Source organism: Amblyraja radiata, chromosome 7 (assembly GCF_010909765.2).
Source record: "Amblyraja radiata isolate CabotCenter1 chromosome 7, sAmbRad1.1.pri, whole genome shotgun sequence".
In the NCBI taxonomy this organism is placed as follows: Eukaryota; Metazoa; Chordata; class Chondrichthyes; order Rajiformes; family Rajidae; genus Amblyraja; species Amblyraja radiata.
This window is the reverse complement of record NC_045962.1, coordinates 46,276,208-46,295,170: the sequence shown is the minus strand read 5'-3', so window position 1 is coordinate 46,295,170 and position 18,963 is coordinate 46,276,208. Positions and strand designations below refer to the sequence as shown.

The 18,963-nt window shown below is 44.4% G+C and overlaps 1 protein-coding gene across 3 annotated transcripts in view; it reads right to left on the bottom strand.

Moving 5' to 3' along the window:
- Positions 1-18,582, bottom strand: part of adam23 (ADAM metallopeptidase domain 23) — a 142,219-nt gene extending 123,637 nt beyond the window's left edge. For 2 of the 3 annotated variants that reach the window (XM_033024369.1, XM_033024371.1), the window contains exons 1-2: positions 18,290-18,582; positions 17,497-17,687 (exon numbers count right to left, since the gene is read on the bottom strand). In XM_033024369.1, coding sequence (XP_032880260.1) covers positions 17,497-17,687; positions 18,290-18,365 — 267 coding nt within the window. In that variant the 5' untranslated portion in view covers positions 18,366-18,582. The remainder of the gene's footprint in view (positions 1-17,496; positions 17,688-18,289) is intronic. The other variant, XM_033024370.1, reaches the window with a different exon arrangement.
- Between the last annotated feature and the right edge of the window lie 381 nt (positions 18,583-18,963).

Here is an 18,963-nt window from a genome sequence, read left to right as displayed (position 1 = left end):
CCACCTGCTCAAATATTGTCCACATCCCTCCAAACCTGTCCTATCCATGTACCTGTCTAACTGTTTCTTAAATGTTGGGATATTCCCTGCCTCAATTACCTCCACTAGCAGCTTGTTCCAAACACCCATCACCCTTTGTGTTAAAAAGCTGCATCTTGCTGTGGGCAGTGGCTTTGTCTCCCCCCACCCCTCCTTCCTCACCCTGCTCCCTCCTCCCCCTACCGCCACCTCATCCTTCTCCCCCGGAGTCGCCGACATACTCCACCTTGGAAGCAACAGCAGTTGAGAGGAAGGGAAGATGGCAGCGGCCAGTAGAAAGTGCGCCCTGTCGGGGGCTACACGTGAGCCACAACAAGTCGTGAGAACTGGTGAAGAGGGGCCCGCAGGTGCAGACTATGCGGCATCGGCGCCTAGTTTTAAAATGAAATTACACAAAGTGCTGGAATAACTCAGTCAACTGAATCGGTCTGAGAAAAGGTCCCAATTTCACCTATCCATGTTCTCCAGAGATCCTGACCCGCTGAATTATTCCCTTCCTTTCCTTCCATCATTGGGTCTGGAGTGACATGCTCATCAATGATTTTACTTGGTTACATCCTCTTACTCAAACATCTCCCTTCATTTCTCCAGCCACATGACCAACAACAACCAATTGCATTTACAAATGTAGGCACTCACTTTTGGTTATAGAGATAAAGAATCCAATTAATATCCGAGATATTTCAGGCACAAACCAGAAACCACAGGACTAGAGGATGTAAAATTAGTGCAAAGGGTAAAAGATTTATGGGAGATTTGGAGTGGGCCAATTTCCCCCAGAGAGTGCCTGGAACACAGTTCCTTTACCAACCATTTGCAGCCTTCAACTATGCAAACTTTAAGTTATACAATTCAGTTGCTCAAACCTCACTCTCCCTCATACACACCACTCCTCAAACTAGATCCTCCTCCTGCCTGTTATCCCAATTTGTCAGTTTCTGAGGAGTATCTTGGATCATTTGCCAATATTTAGAAGAGTGGCTCTGATCTAGAAAGATAAAAACACACTTTTCCACCAACATGCCTTCATCAGAGTCTCAATCTAATGCACGTATTCTCGATTTCAGGTTACTAATCATCTCTTGAATTAATTTTGCTAATCCAGAGATCTGAAATAATGCTGCAAAATGATTTTTAAAACTGCAAGATGCTGGCAATAGAGGCACAGAGTTATACAGCATGGAAACAGGCTCTTCAGCCCAACTTGCCCATGCCAACCTAGGTGCTCCATCTATGCTTGTCCCATCTGCCCATGTTTGGCCCATATCTCCCTAAATATTTCCTATCCATGTACCAGTACAAATGTCCTAAATGTTGTTATAGTACCTGCTCAACTATCTCCTCTGGCAGCTCGTTCCATACATCTACCACCTTCTGTATGGAAAACGTTGCACCTAGGTTCCTATTAAATCTTTCCCCTCTCACCTTAAACCTATGTCCTCTGGTTCTAGATTCCCCAAACCTAGATTCTAGGTTTTCCCTCTCCCTTGTTGAGCCCTCTACATATTGCCTGAGGAAACAATCCTGAAAGTAGACACAAAATGCTGGAGTAACTCAGCGGGACAGGCAACATCTCTGGAGTGAAGGAATGGGTGACGTTTCGGGTCGAGACCCTTCTTCAGATGCTGCCTGTCCCACTGAGTTACTCCAGCATTTTGTATCTACCTTCGATTTAAACCAGCATCTGCAATTCTTTCCTATGAAACTTTCCTGAATACATTTGACAAATTCCATCCTGTCTAAGCACTTGGCACCATGACAGTCCCAGTCTATATTGGGAAAGTTAAAATTCCCAACAATGACAAAGGTATTGGTCATTGTTTCCTACAATTTCCTGGCATATTTGTCTTCTAATTCCTGTTGACTATTTGGGGGCCTATAGTACAATCTCAACAAGATGATCATCACCTTCTTAACTTCTCTACATCGGCGAGACCAGGTGCAGGCTCGACAATCGCTTCGCCCAACACCTCCACTCAGTTCACACTACCCAACCTGATCTCCCAGTGGCTCAGTACTTCAACTCCCCCTCCCATTCCTAATCTGACCATTCTGTCCTGGGCCACCTCCACTGCCAGAGTGAGGCCCAGTGCAAATTGGAGGAACAGCACCTCATGTTTCGCTTAGGTAGTTTACACCCCAACTGTATGAACATTGACCTCTAATTTCAGATAGTCCTTGCTTTCTCCCTTTCCCCTCCCCCTTCCCAGCTCTCCCACAAACATACTGTCACTGCCTCTTCCTTACTTTTTCCCGCCCATCTTTCCACCCCCCCCCCCCCCAACAGCAGTCTGAGGAAGGGTCTCAACCTGAAACGTCACCTATTCCTTCTCTCCATAGATGCTGCCTCACCCGCTGAGTTCCTCCAGCATTTTTGTCTATCTTCGATTTTTCCAGCATCTGCAGTTCTTTCTTGGGGTGGGAGATTGCAACCTTCACGTGGTCTGCCCTGTTTCGACGAATGCAATCAACCTGGCGTGCACAATGAAATAAGATCAAAGAGAACAAGTTGTCCTACAACTTTAGGCTGTGCACGCCATACACAAGAAGAAGAGGTTATTTCTTAAACATCACCTTTTTATCACTCAGCTCCACCCATATGGCCTCACTGGACAACATTAGTAATGTCAACTTGGACTACTGCTGTGTGACCCTCCTTAACCATTAAAGCAACACCCGCCTCCTCTTTCACTCCCAAGTCTATCTTGCCTGTAGCACCTGTACTCTGGAACATTAAGCTGCCAGTCTTATCCTTCTCATTGCCAGGTTTCCATAATGGCTACAACATCCCAGTCACATGTATTTGACCATGCACTAAGTTCATCCGCCTTAACGGTCAGGCCTCTTGCTTTAAAATAAATGCAATTTAATTCAGTCCTTCCCCGTTGCCTGCCATGCTCCTGCCTATCCTGTCACTGAATTTCCTTTCATCACATTCCATACTAACTTTCAGCCTCTCACCTGCCTCAGTCCTGCATTGGAGCCTGCCCTCCTGCTAATCTAATTGAAACCCACCCGAGTACCACTAGTTAGCCTGCCTGCCTGCCAGGATAATGGTTCCTCTCCAGTTCAGGTGCAACCTGTCCCTCTTGTAGAGGTCACTTCTGCCACAGAGACCATCTCAATGGTCCAAAACTCAGAATCCCTGCCCGTTGTACCAACTCCTCAAGCAAGCATTCATCTGTTCTATCTTCCTGTTCAAACATTCACTGGCACGTGGCACCAGGATTAATCTGGAGATCGCTGGTGGTCGTGCTTTTCAACCATTTGCCTAACCCCCTATATTCATTTTGCAGGATCTCTTCCCTTTTCCTACCCATGTCATTTGTGCCAACATGCCCAACTTCTGGCTGCTCACCCATCCCCTTGAGAATGGCATGCAGTTGCTCAGACATCGAGGAGGCAGTACACCATCCTGGAATCTCAATGTTGCCACAGAATCTCCTGTCTGTCATTGTAACTAAGGAATCTCCTACCACTAAGGCTCTACCTGACATCACATTTCCCACTGAGCCAGGTTCAATGAACAGACCTGACTGTTATGCTGCTCTCCCCTGATGGGTCATCCTCTCAACAGTATCCAAAAGGGTATACCTGTTTTGAAGGGGAATGGCCACAGGGATCACCTGCACTCTCTGAGTACTGCCTTTCCTAATTGTCACTCATCTACTCTCTTCTTGTACCTTGGGCGTGACTCGCTATAACCCCTATGTATGAAGCTCTCATTCTCCCGGATTATCCTGGAGTAATCTGAAATAGAAAAACTTGGAATCACTCCAGAGGCGAGGCTGCATCTATGAAAAGAGAATCTAAGTCCATTCATCAGAAGTGAAGGGTCTTGAGCAGGAAACGTTAACTGTTTCTCTTTCCCCAGTGCCTGTCTCATCTGCTGAATCCTTCAATTTTTTCTATATCAATTCGAGTAATACTCTCCTGCATCATCCTGCATGAGTTGCCAAAACACAACTCATCATCAAGAGAACGGACTTTTAAGTTGCATTTGAGGTAATATTTTAAGATGGATTGCATAGTGGCACAGCTGCCACCTCATAATGTCAGAGACCTGGGTTCAATCCTGACCATCAATGTTGTCCGTATAGAGATGGACATTGCCCCGGGTGCTCCCAGATGCCAAAGACGTGCAGATTACCAGGGTAATTTATGTAGAACAGTCATTGAATCTGGAGGGAAATTGACTACGATTCAAGGAAGACAAAATGGAATTAGTGCAGGATCAGATGAAATGGGTAATTAATGGTCAGCATTGATTGTGGGCTGAAAGGCCTGTTTTCATGCTGCATCTCCCTCTGACATTGTGTAAATCTGTTACCTATTATCTGGTAAAACCATTGTGTCCTTCTGATATGCAACGGAGCATTTTAGTGTGCAGTTTATACTTTTGGCTAAATTGTGAGAAAAACTGAAATTATGCCACTAAGCAATGAATTATGATATTTAATAAATTGGCTCCTTTTGCGATAAGGCCGGCTGAGAGCACTTACGGCTAATATCTGGCATCATTTTCCAGAGGCAGTGAAGCTCTGTCCTTCACTCCAAATAACCTGTCATTCACATCCAATTACTGGCGGCAAACATTTCTGAAATGTTTGGTATTGAGCTGTGAATAGCTTAAAGACAAAACTGAAGCAGGTTCATATGAAATATTCTTCTGATAATAATAATAGCAATCTTTTTACCCTGAATGTATTTGGTCCTTAATGTCCATTAACCATTCAGGCTAGGAAGCAGATGAAAATTTCTACAATTGCACATGCAGCCCTTGCATTGAAACGCTATGGATCTAATCAATTGGGGTTTTATTTACTGGAAGTGATCACAATCACAATATATCAGATAAATGACTCAATTGCTGCTGCCCTCAGTACACATTTTTGTGCTGTAAAATGGCTGCCCACACCAAGACAGGAAACACTTCCTGGTGAGAATTCATTGGCTCCTTTCAATGACTTCTCCACTACAGGGGCCCTACGTCTTGGCCCAGTTTGATTGGTTAGTTTCACTCAATGCCACATCTATGGAAACTGGGATAATATTTTAGGCCAAAGACCCTTTGCCAGTTCTGTTTCTCACTCTGCGCATATTGCCAGACCTGCTTAGTGGTTTCATCACTTTCTGTTTTGATTTCACATGTTCAACAGCTCTGGCAGTTTTTTTCCCCCCATTCGGAGCTGTGTCAATGTTGACCATTAAGCACCCATCTTTAGAAGCAAATCACCCTGACTGAAGATGGCTTTCTAGAGTAGTAGAAAGTCTGCCAATTTACACGGATGATTGCCCAACCCATCTCCAGTCCAGCATAACAACCTCCCAAACAATTCATTCCTCATTGCCCCGCATTAAAGGGGACTTATTTGCAGTGGTAACACAGCGATTCTCCTTAGGAATGAACAGTAGGAAGTACTTGTGTAAAACAAGAATGTATTTATTAAACACAATGGAGGACATCCCTAAGTGGTTCTTAACCACTTTGAGCTCAGGTTGCTGATCTTACGTAGAACACACTAGTATATATGCTTTGAAATCCCACAAACAGTAATGAGATATGTAAAGTCATGTTATTTCCTGGATAAATATAGGCCAGATCACCGTATTGCTCTTCTACAGTACTGTGGATCTTTATTTTTACTGAGGCACACATAGAGCATACTTTGTTTAATACCTCATTCAAAGGACATCACCTCCAGCAACCCCACCACAGACTCAGGATAGCACTGCCAGACGTGATTTCCTAAACATTGTGGAATTTTAATGGATGAAAAAAGAAATCCAAGTGTTTTCTCTTATTATTTTAAAAGTATGCAAGGATGCAAAATATTGTGTCATGGAACAAGGTTTACAGTAGATTATGTGTGCGATGCAAATGCCTTCTAAGACCACCACTGCTGTAATCTAGCAGTCTGAAGAAGGGTCTCGACCCGAAACGTCACCCATTCCTCCTCTCCAGAGATGATGCCTCTCCCACTGAGTTACTCCAGCTTTTTGTGTCTATCTTCGGTTTAAACCAGCAACTGCAATTCCTTCCTACACATTTCATCTGATCCACTGTGAAATCTCCTCAAGATATGTCTACTTTGAAGAAGTTCTCCTCCTCTCTCCGAAGAGAGTTCTGCAACATCCTTTCTTGCTGCCCCGCTGTGATTCCTCCTGCTCTCTGCTCCTGCTCTCTGACTCTACAACCACTTTTTAACCCAGACCCGCTGTCACAGCTACGAGTGTTTCCTCGGTGCTTGCCTGCGCCTCCATCTTCTACCTCGGGGATTCTAACTCAAATTCTAACTCTAACATCCCAATTCAAAACCAACTAATATTACAGGTACCGACAGTCGATCTGCCCGTTTTTCGCAACAGTTCTCCTGTGCCTTGCCCTCTGCATTGGCTGCGATGCACCGGCACCAACAGGCCCTTGCTCTGACTCTGCCGCAGCTCCGGGCCTCGCTCACCCAAACATACAACGGACCCCAAGTTTACTTCATTCTACACCAGATCCACACCTTCAACAAATGGTTCATCTACCTGAGCAGTCTGAAGAAGGGTCTCGACCCAAAATGTCACTCATTCCTTCCCTCCTAAGATGCTGCCTGTCCCGTTGAGTTACTCCAGCTTTTTGTTTAATCTAGCCAATGATTAATTAACATGATTATGGAGTTTTTTTCTCATATTGGTGTCAGTTAAGGATAATTATTGTCCCAGACACAGGATAATAAGTTGTTTTCAAATATAAAGTTCATTCTAACAGCCAAAATTTTATTTTTGTTGCTGCAAGCTAAAATTACTAAATGCTGTTTGTAACATTGTTAAATAGAGTATCATCGCACAAGTGATAATCAAAACAATTGCTTGTCAATTTCTATGGCCTCCTGCAGTGTGACTAGCAGCCAATGTTCTTAAAAAGACAGTGGTGTCTGATTACTATGGGGACACTCCCTCCACTATAACAACAATCTGCTATAAAGAGGTCCATAACAACGAGGGTAGACTGTAATACTATTTGATCTGTCACATACATCTGTAAAGGAAGGCAGGAACTACGATTAAAGTCTCATCCTAAAGGCATCCGTCAACATTGGAGCCACAAAACTTCACTGGGGTGTTGGTCAGGTCTTGGTGCTCAGGTTTCCAGCATGTAACTTGGACATACAAGCCGCCGACTCTTATCATTCAAGGAGTTTTCTGCCACCAGGAGTTCAGCATATGAGGCGATCTCACCAATGTATACGGCGATGTTTACGGTATTGAACTTGGTGGTATACAGGCAGTTTCCTCCAAGGGGAGACTAGACTAGAGTTGTAGTCTTAAGCGGCTTTTTCACGGGGCGACTTGACGCAAGAGTTAACCAGAGTTTAACATCGTGGGAACCTCGTGCGATAACAGTACGGCATTCGTGGACCACCGTGGACCACCGTGGCGCTAACGGCAGGTAATCGTGTAACTTGGTGACTAGGGAGAAAATTCAAGCAAGTTTGAATTTCTCCAAGAGTGACTTCTACACTTGTGGTTGAGCATTGCAACATTATATGAACATAGTGGCCAGTGCGATATCCGTGCGAAATCCGTAATAACTCTTGCGGTTACCGTGGGAACTCCTGGGAACGGTGAACCCAGAAGCTGGACAGAGGGGACAGAAGGTGAGTAAAAATTGTCTTCTGTGGGATTTAATTTAAAAAATAAAGATTTGCATCCGCATATGGACATCAAATTATTCATGAGTTATGTTAATGAGATTCAAGAAAATAATTATAATCTTTAAAAGGGACTTTAAAAGGGACTTTACTGAAAGGTCCCGCATTTTTATGGTCCGTGAAAATTTTTTCACATGTACTTCTTTGAGAGATACAGCTCGGAGTCCTCGCCGACTAGCGATCGATGCCTTTCCGAAGCAGGGTCCGGAACGCTACCAATCAATGTTCTCCAGAGACCCGTGTAAGGAGTGAACTGCAGATGCTGGTTTAAACCGAAGAGAGACACAAAAAGCTGGAGTAACTCAGCGAGTCAAGCAGCATCTCTGGAGAAAAATAGCTGATGTTTCGGGACGAGACACATCTTCAGACTCAATTCCGATTAGGATGTCTGAAGAAGGGTTCCGATTCGAATCGCCACCTATTCTTTTTCTCCAGAGATGCTGCCTGACCAGCTGACTTACTCCAGCTTTTTATGTTTTTCTTCCCAGATCTGACTTACCTGCTGAGTTACACCAACATTTTGTGTCCTTTTGTGCGTATTAACCAGCATCTGCAGTTCCTTTAGACATTACCTAACTTCAGATTTTAGAGATATAGCGCGGAAACAGGCCCTTCGGCCCACCGAGTCCGCGCCGACCACCTATTCTTATCCGGCTTCAGAACGGTTCTTCCTTCCATTCGTTTGGGCACTGACCCGACCTACCAACCTACCTCAATGCGGACATTGGACTTTTTCCCCCTGGAACTGTCCTGAAAACATATATTCTGAACTCTGGTATTTTCCTCTTCGCTCTACCTGGTGTTCTTGTGCATGTGTCGGAAGGAACAGCAGATGCCGGTTTAAAGAGAATGCTGGAGTAACTCGACGGTTCAAAATGCTGGAGTAACTCAACGGGACAGGCAGCATCTCTAAAGAGAAGGAACGGGTGACGTTTCGGGTCGAGGCCCTTCTTCAGACTGTACGTGGCTTGGTTATATTCATGTATAGCATTATCTGATATGATTGTATAGCACGCAAACAAAAGTTTATTCCCTGCATAGAATCATACAACGTAGAAACGGGCCCTTCGACCCAACTTGCCCACACCGACCAATATGTCCCATCTACACTAGTCCCACTTGCCCGCGTTTGGCCCATAACCATCTAAACCTATCCTATCCATGCTTCAGTCTAATGCGTCTTAAACATTGCGACAATACCTGCCTCAACTACCTTAACGGATAGCTCATTCCATACACCCACCACCCTTTGCGTAAAATAGTTACCCCTTAGGCTCTCATTAAATCATTCCCCCCGAACCTAAACCTGTATCTGCTGGTTCTCGATATGAGACAATAATAACAAACCAAAGCGAGTTAGGACATCAACGGGGAGATCCTGGATAAACCCAAGGTAGCCACAAAATGGAGGAACTCAGCGCAACAGGCAGCATCTCTGGGGAGAAGGAATGGGTGACATTTCGGGTCGAGACCCTTCTGATATGCTGCCTGTCCCGCTGAGCTACATGTTGTGTCTATCTTCGTTTTAATCCAGCATCTGCAGTTCCTTCCTGGCCGAACCCGATTGAAAGATGAGAGGCTGGGCGATAGAGCACTGGGTGTGACAAGGATCAGGCTTCAGTAAGCAAAGTAAAGAGAGGTGGCAACGTTATGGAAATGAAGCGGGTAATCCGAGTGATGGCGAGACGGTATCCTCTAATGTGTCGGAAAGAACTGTAGATGTTGGTTTGCGCCGATGATAGACACAGTAATACTGGAGACAGACATAAAATACTGGACGGGCAGCATCTGGATAAAAGGAATGGGTGTTGTGTGTGCCTCTCTCTCTCTCTCTCCCTCCCTCCCTCTTACACAGGCTGAGAGACTCTGCCTCTGTGAGTGTACGTCTCTTTCTCCCCCTCTCCCACACACAGTAAGACCGAGGTACTGTGCTCAGTCCATCTGTGTCTCCCACATACACAGTAAAACATGTCTCCAAATGAGCCAATTCAACCAAGGGAGGATATTTATAGTGTGTGAAAAAAAAGTGACATAATTTGTGCCATGTGATGATTTAACAATACTTCACAATGTTCATTCAAGATTTAACGGGAAAGCTCGGGAGACGGACAAGTCACTCGCACAAATAACAAATAACAAATAACAAATAAATGCCGAGTACCGTGGGAACTCTTTATCTACACCCCGTTATATCGTGTGATATCGTGCTAGACCACGACCACTTCACTCTGGTTACATCTTGCGTCAAGTCGCCCCGTGAAAAAGCCGCATTAGGATAAAAACTGACATTTAGGATAGAACTAATCTTGCTCAGCAAGGGTTGTAATGACTTATCCCAACAAACTCCAAAAGCTCAATTGTTGAGCGTACTCAAGCTGTGAACACGAGTTAAACAATGTTAGTGAAAAGTAAAATTTTATTCCAATAAAGCCTAGAGATATTCTCAGTTGATTAGACTTTAGAGATACAGCGCAGAGACAGGCCGGAAATGATCACCACGGACACTAGCACTATCCTACATGCTAGGGACAATTTACAATTTTACCAAAGCCAATAAACCTACAAACCTGTACGTCTTTGGAGTGTGGGAGGAAACTGGAGCAACCAGAGAAAACCCATGCGATCACGGAAAGAATGTACAAAGTCCGTACAGACAGCACCCATAGTTGGGCTCGAACCTGGGTCTCTGGTGCTGTAAGGCAGCAACTCTACCGCTGCACCACTGTGCTGTCCCTTTTGATAAAATCATTATTTGTCACCTGAAACAACAGGACAATTTTCAGCCTCCAATATTCCCTCCTACTCCACAAGACCTAACTCACAATGGGATAATTTTATGAGGCAACTCTTGAAACCATCTCCCAGTAACCATACAGTAAACAACAATGCCTGGTTCAGCAAGCGATTCACTCAAAGGAATGACTTAAATGTTCATTTTTGGGGCAAGGTCGGTATTTATTGCCCTCGAGAAGGCAGGGGTTGGCAATCCTTCTGGCAAAGGTGCGCCCACAATGCTGTCGAAGAGGGAGTTCTAGGCTTTGGCCTAGCAACAATGAGGGGACAGTGAACATATTCTAACTCAGGAAAGTGCACAACTTGATGGGCAGCCTGTAGGCGGTGGTGTTCCTATTCATCGGAATTCCTTGTCCATCCCGGCAGAAGAGGTCACGGATTTGGGAGGCACTGCTGGGGGTGTATGGGTAAATAACTGCAGTAGACTTTGCTGCATATGAACCAGGGTTTATTCTTTGCCAACATTCATACTTTCCTAAGCCAGCGGCATCGGGAGAAGGGGGTCAATGATCAAGGGTCTCAAGGTATATCAGCACTTGACCCCACTCCAGAGATTACTGACACACCACACTGTTCATTCTGTCAACTGTACGGATATATAGTGAAAACTTTTGTTTGTATGCTGTTCAATCAATTCATACTATACGCGAGTACAATCAAGTCATGCACAAGTAGAACAGTCAAAAATACTACAGTGCATAGTGTTACAGCATTATGGTATTAGTTACAGAGAGAAAGTCCAAGGTTCATTGTAAGGTAGATTATGAAGGAACTAGTTATTGATGTCAAGAAGCAAGGTAGAGTGCATACCCCAATTAGTATCAATGGTGCTAAAGTGGAGATGGCTGAGAGCTTCAAATTCCCAAGCATAAATATTACCTGGGAGATTGGGACTACACCCTGGTTTAGAAATATAGAAACATAGAAAGTAGGTGCGAGAGTAGACCACCAGGTCCGTCGAGCCCGCACCGCCATTCGCTCATGGCTGAACACTAAACAGACACACTTACCCACAAACAGTAGACACAAGACACAGAACACAAGACACTACCCTCCCCTTCATACCGCTATCACCCCTCTCCACCCCAAGAACCGCGTGATCTCCTGGGGGAGGCAAAAAACCGGATAAAAACCCAGGTCCAATTCGGGAAAAAAAATCCGGGAAATTCCTCTCCGACCCCAATCCAGGCGATCGACACTTGTCCAGGAGATCACTCAGGTCTTACTATACTAACCATACCTAGGTCCATATCCCTGCCCTCTCCCCGTAGCCCCTTATCCCCTCGGCAGCTAAAAAACCATCTATTCTAGACTTAAATATATTTAACGTTTCTGCTTCCACTGCTCCCTGGGGCAGTGAATTCCATAAATTAACCACCCTCTTGGTGAAGAAGTTCTTCCTCATCTCAGTTCTAAAAGAGCCCCCCCTTATTCTGCAACTATGTCCCCTAGTTCTAGTTTCCCCGATCATTGGGAACATCCTCGGTGCATCCACCCGATCAAGGCCCCTCACGATCTTATATGTTTCAATGAGATCGCCTCTCATTCTCCTAAACTCCAAAGAGTAGAGCTCCAGCTTACTTAACCTTTCCTCATATGTCAATCCCCTCATTGCAGGAATTAATCTTGTAAACCTTCGCTGCACTGCCTCCAGGGCTAGTACATCCTTCCTTAAGTATGGACCCCAGAACTGTACACAGTATTCCAAATGTGGTCTCACTAATACTGTGTACAGCTGCAGCAAGACCTCCGTGTTTTTATACTCAATCCCCCTAGCAATAAAGGCCAAAACTCCATTGGCCTTCCTGATTGCTTGCTGCACCTGCATACTGACCTTTAGTGATTCATGTACTAATACCCCTAGATCCCTTTGCGTTGCATTACAACGCAGCTCCTCCTCATTTAGAAAATAACTTGCCCTATCATTTTTTTTCCCAAAGTGAATGACTTCACATTTATTAGTATTAAATTTCATCTGCCAAGTTGTTGCCCACTCACCTAGCTTATCTATATCCATTTGCAGACTCTTCCTATCCTCCTCATCCCCAACTTTTCCTCCCATTTTTGTATCGTCCGCAAATTTTGATATATTACACTTGGTTCCCTCCTCCAAATCATTTATATAAATTGTGAACAACTGGGGTCCCAGCACCGACCCTTGCGGAACCCCGCTAGTTACCGGTTGCCATCCCGAGTATGAACCATTTATCCCCACTCTCTGCTTCCTATTTGTCAGCCAATCCTCTACCCATGCTAATATATTACCCCCAATCCCATAATTTTTTATTTTTAGCAATAGTCTCTTATGTGGCACCTTGTCAAAAGCCTTTTGGAAGTCCAAGTATACCACATCCACCGGTTCCCCTTTATCCACCCGGGTTGTTACTTCCTCAAAGAATTCGAGCAGATTCGTTAAACAGGATTTCCCCTTCACAAAACCATGCTGGTTCTGTCCGATGAAGTCATGTTTATCCAAGTGCCCCGTTAGTGTTTCTGTTTATGGGAGGACTGTTCAGTAATCTGATAAGTGGGTAAGAAGCCTGAACCCTGGCATTGCGTACTTACAAGATTTTCTAAACTCTGCCTAACGAGAGTGGGAAGACGAGGAAATGACCGGAGTGAAATAGGTCCTTGACTAAGTTAGTTGCTTTCCCCAAGGCAGCGTAAAGTATGGATGGAGTCAATGATGAAGAGGCTAATCTGTGTGATGGAGAAGGCTACATCCACAATTCTCTGCAATTTCTTGCTGTCTTGGGCAGTCGTATCATACCAAACTGCAATGCAGACCAAAAAAGATGCTTTCTACAGTGCATTTGGTGAAGTTGGCAAGAGTTTCTGAAGACAAGCTGATCTGCCTTAATTTTCTGAGGAAGTAGAAGCTTTAGTGTGCTTTCTTGGCTGTAATATAAATGTGGTCGATCCAAGACAAACTGTTTGGGATATTTACGCTGAGGAACTTAAAGCATTCAACCATCTCCACTTTGGCACCATTGATGCCGATGTGGGCACACATTCTAACAAGCTAACATTGAAGGAGAAGTTATTGTCTCAAATCCCATGTTACTAAGCTCTATTTTTACTTCCTGTACTAAGTCTACCTATACACAAGATCAGGCCCATTACTGACTTGTCATCTGCAAGTTTGTAAAGAGAGTTAGAGCAGAAGTTTGGCCACAGAGTTGTGAATGCACATGGAGTACAACAAGGGGCCGAGTAGTCACCTTTGTGAGGCACCAGTCTTGAGAGTTATTGTGGAGGATATTTTACAGCCTATCCATACTGATTATGGTCTATGGGTCCAGTGGCAAAGGGTGTGCATATTATTAGGGTCAGGGGTTTGTAGACGGGTTTAGTTGGGATTATGGTGTTGAAGATGGAACTTATAGACATAAAATCATACAGCATTGAAAAAGGCCCTTCGGCCAAACTTGTCCATGCCAACAAGATGCCCCATCTGGGCTAGTCCCACCTGCCTGCATTTGGCCCATATCCCTCTAAATGTTTCCTATCCATGTACCATCAATAAATAGGAGTCTGATGCACATCATTGTTATCTAGATGTTCCTATGGGCAGATGGACCTGTTGCAATGGTAGACAGAGTGCAGGGGATCAAGGCTGACTGCAGGGCTGGAGGTAATGGGCATCATAAAGTCTCTTGAAACACTTCATGATGGTGGAATTTCAGAGTCACTGGATAGTCATCAGTAAGGCATGCCGCCTTGCTTTTCTTTGGCACCAGGATAATAGTGGTCTTGAAGCATGTAGGGATCTCAGAATGGAGTAGAGAAGTTAAGGATGTCTGTGAATACTCCAGTCAACTGGCCGTGCAGGTCACGAGGATGTGACCAGGTACTCTCCTGAAAGGCAATGTGTGATCTGCGACAGTAACCGTAGTTACAGTCGCACCCCAGGTTGTCGGGCGGATTACATCATTCCACAGACCTTCTGATTAAGGGGAATATAGAATGTATCGATCTCGACAAGGAGGGGCACATTGCTGCCAGTGATACTGCCTGAATTCAACCTGAGGTCCATTATTGCACGCAAGCCTAGTCACAATTGACGGATGTCCATGTGCCAATCCTGGGACTCTATCTTGGTCCGGAATTCCCTCTTGGCATCCTTTGTAGCTATGTGAAAGTTCTAAATAGATTTTTTTGTATCACTTGGGATTGTTTGACGTGAATACTGGTGAATCACGAGGTCCATTGTTTCCATTTGAGGAATATTTGTATGGTCTTCTTCAGCATGCATACCTCTGCAGACTTACCGATGATGTATGTGACGGCAGTGGCATACTCATTTAAATAAGATATTTAAAACAGTTAAGGGGTTGAAAAAAGTATATTAAGACATGATTTCCAAAAGGCAACCAAGGGACATAAATAGCTGACGAAAGGAACAGAAGCAGATTTAGAATTTTCGTCAAGTTAGCAAAGAACAGTGGAAGTGGACAAAAAGATGAGAAGAAAGAAAAATTCAAGATCGTGATAAAAGTGTGTGGTGTGGGATTATTGGAAAACAATAAAATAGCTAGAACATTTGGATAGGCTGAGTGACCTTCCCTTTACATACATTTTCATTCTAGGAACAAAATATTATTGCTAAATTGTTAATGATAGCATTAACAGGATTTCCAGAGAATTTGCTGGACACATTCAAATCTGATGTCATTGGAAGAAACAGGAAACAGACCATATTATGGTAATGAGTATAATGCCACCAAATCTCCACAGAACAGGACTAATTGGATAACTGGAAAGGCTGGAAGAACTCAGCAGGTCAGGTATAATCTATGGAGGGAAATGGGCAGACGACATAATGAGCAGCACGGTGGCACAGCAGTAGAGTTACTGCCTTACTGTACCAGAGACCCAGGATTGATCTTGACTAAGGGCGCTGTCTACATTGTTGTTCATTCTCCCTGTGATTATGTACGTCTTCTCCAGGTGCTCTGGTTTCCTCCCAAATTTCAACGACATGCAGGTTTGTAGGTTAATTGGCTTTTGTAAATTGTCCCTAGTGTACAGGATAGAACTAGTGTATGAGTGGTCTCTGGTCGGCATGGACTTGGTGGTCCGAAAGGCCTGGTTTCACACTGTATCCTTAAACTAAACTAAACATGGGAACCCTTCTTCAAGATTGAAAACAGGGCTTAGAGTCATTGATTTCCCATCAATTTCAATGCTTCTTGGGAATATCATCTTCCAACGAAATTTAGTTGAAGAGGAGAGGCTGATTCCTCGCCAGTATTTTCACCTCCACACCTATAAGGCAGGTTATATTCCTGTTAGGGGGAATATCGCTCTGTACAAAGGAGCTGCCAGGTCATTCCAATGACGTTCAGAAGGTAAACCGTTACAAGATCAGTGATCGTGGAAAGTTTCACATAATTGCAAGTTTGTTCATTCCATCATAACCATGCCTACTGATGTTCTCATCTTACGTTCACAAGTCCTGACCAGGAGATACACAACAGGCTTGAAGCCTGGTTGAATTCGTCTCTTTTGTCACACCACAGCTAACTGCAGCCTACCAACATTCTCTGTCTATGGCCATTTGAATTAATCAAACCAATACTTCATATTGCTCCACCCTGGAAAATTTAACATTCGTAACATCACTGACCTCACAGAGTGTTGTTGACCCATATCCCAGATGTATCTACCTACACTGATCTGGCAATGCCTTAACTTCCAAAACTTCCATGCCCTCTCACCTTTGTGATAGACAATAGACAATAGGTGCAGGAGAAGGGCATTTGGCCCTTCGAGCCAGCACCGCATTTCAATGTGATCATGGCTGATCATCCCCAATCAGTACCCCGTTCCTGCCTTCTCCCCATATCCCCTGTCTCTACCATATTTAGGAGCCCTATTTAGCTCTCTCTTGAAAGTATCCAGAGAACCGGCCTCCACCGCCCTCTGAGGCAGAGAATTACACAGGCTCACAACTCTCTGTAAAAAAAAGTGTTTCCTCGTCTCCGTTCTAAATGGCTTACCCCTTATTCTTAAACTGTGGCCCCTGGTTCTGGTCTCCCTCAACATCGGGAACATGTTTCCTGCATCTAGCGTGTCCAAACCCTTAATAATCTTATATGTTTCAATAAGATTCCCCCTCATCCTTCTAAACTCCAGAGTATACAAGCGCAGCCGCTCCATTCTCTCAGCATATGATAGTCCCGTCTTCCCGGGAATTAACCTTGTAAACCTATGCTGCACTCCCTCAATAGCAAAAATGTCCTTCCTCAAATTAGGTCCTCTCTCCCTGTATGCCCACCCCAACCAGTACAGAAATTGGATTAATGTTGAATCATCATAAATGGGCGATTGATGGTTGACGTGGGCTCAGACCCAAAAGCCCTGCTTCATGCTATCTTTCTCTGTGACTCCTCAACATCTTTTGCCCCACCACTGCAAGTCCCTCTTTCAGCTGCCTGTGCCTTGAACCTGTACAATTCTCCTCTCTGCTTAAACTCGTTGTCTCTACTTCATCTCCCCAAATCTCATTACGACAGCATATTTTCATTGATTGTGCAGGCACCATACCAAGCCAACAGTTCAACAAAGTCTGCAAATGCATTTATAAATTAATGTATGGATACAAAACAAAAATGACGTTACTGCCTATAGTAAATTCACATTGGAATACGTCTCCGGTACAAGATCTTGTTCATTGGAATACATCTCCGGTGCAAAGTCAACTATGGTGAGCAGTTAACTACAAAATATTAGCCCCTCGCCAGGGTCTCCAATTGCAGAGAACTACAATGCAACCAGTCCACAGGGATGAAAATGGAGCATGAAATCGCACGCTTTTACTGCATATCGTTCAGCACCGACACAATATGTAAAATCTAACATCCATAGGCTATATAACAGGAGAAGAAACACGATGGGCGGGTGAGGGAGGGGGGCAATGGAGCAACCGCGTTGCCTGCTTGGTTCTTTTTGGATCGTTTACCTGGTCATCTTTTTGCTGGTTCTTGGCTTTGGTATCCAGGATGTGGTAAGTGCTCTCGTTGTCATCATGAACGTAATAGATCAAGCGTAAAGGCCACGTTATTTCTTGCTGAATCGGATTGCTGCTGTGGTTCAGCGTTGCACCAGTACCTGCAACCGACGAGTCTTTCTCAGCATTGCTCAGATGCAGAACTGTTCGTGACAACCAGAATAGAGAAAAATAAAAAGTGTCTCCGCTTTGCATCTTCAATCGATTGCAGAGAAATTCAAAAAATAAAGGGGCATGGAACATAACTTATTTATGAAGAGAAATGTGTACACGCATCCCCCCCTCCCCCCCACCAAAAAAAAAAACCTGATAAATTGCAGCAAATTAAAAACCCCAGATGTTCACTGCTCATTTTGGTTGCTTGTTGCTAAGGAGACGAATTCCCTTTGGTTTTTGGAATTCACTGCAAAGACACGTCTCAAATCATTCAACCCCCCAATACGGGAAATCTAAACGTTGCACACAAGCCTACACTTGGCGAGGAAAGGAGGGGGACAGGGAGCGGGGGTGAATTTACATTTAAATAAATGATTCGAGTCTTCTCACAGACTCTGCAACCCGGAGTATCTGCAATGCTAGTCTTCATGCAGCGTAATATTGACCCTGCACTGCACTAAGATCCCACCGTACCCTGCGCTGCATTTCACTATTCCCCCTTCTCTCACATACACAAGCACACACATTCACACATTATATATATGTTTTTAAAATAGCATTTGCAATATTTCGACCCTTCCTTACGTACCCGTTGCACCAAAAAGCTGGAGGATGGAGCACAGAATCAGAGCCAAAAAACAGCAGCACCCGGCACGAATCATCATTCATATTTGTCTGCTATTTCTTTGTTGTTGGTTCATTCCTTCTCCCTCCACCGCCTACTTTCTTGATGCTCTGCTCAGGGAAGGTGTCAATGCGCGACGATTACTACCATCTTGCTCTCCCTCTCTCCTTTTCCCCCCCCTCTCTGCCTCAGGAATGCCTTACTGTGGACATCTTGACTGTGCGACCGGAGCAGGTGCCGCACCTGCGCACTCAGGATCCCTCCTCTCCCAAAGCCACACTCGATTCCAGCCTCCACCAATGCAACACGCGAGCCGCGATTCGCGATTTTTTTTCTGCTGAATTGTCAGGGAACGAATTAAGCTAATTTGTAAATTTATAATTGATGCGGGAAATGATGTTGTGCAGTTTGCACTACTGAGACCTAAACTGTGGCACTTTCCTTTTTATGTACTCATGACATGAATAACAAAAAAAACAAGGAATTGCGGTTATATAGCTGAATAAACCTTCTCCAAGGAGCTTTTTATAGTCAGTGAAGTACTTTCGAAATGTAGAGAATGTCCATCATGGATCCTAGAATACCTATGAAAAATAGCTGTGAGTTTACATTCTGCTTCAAGGGCTTAAGAAAAAAAC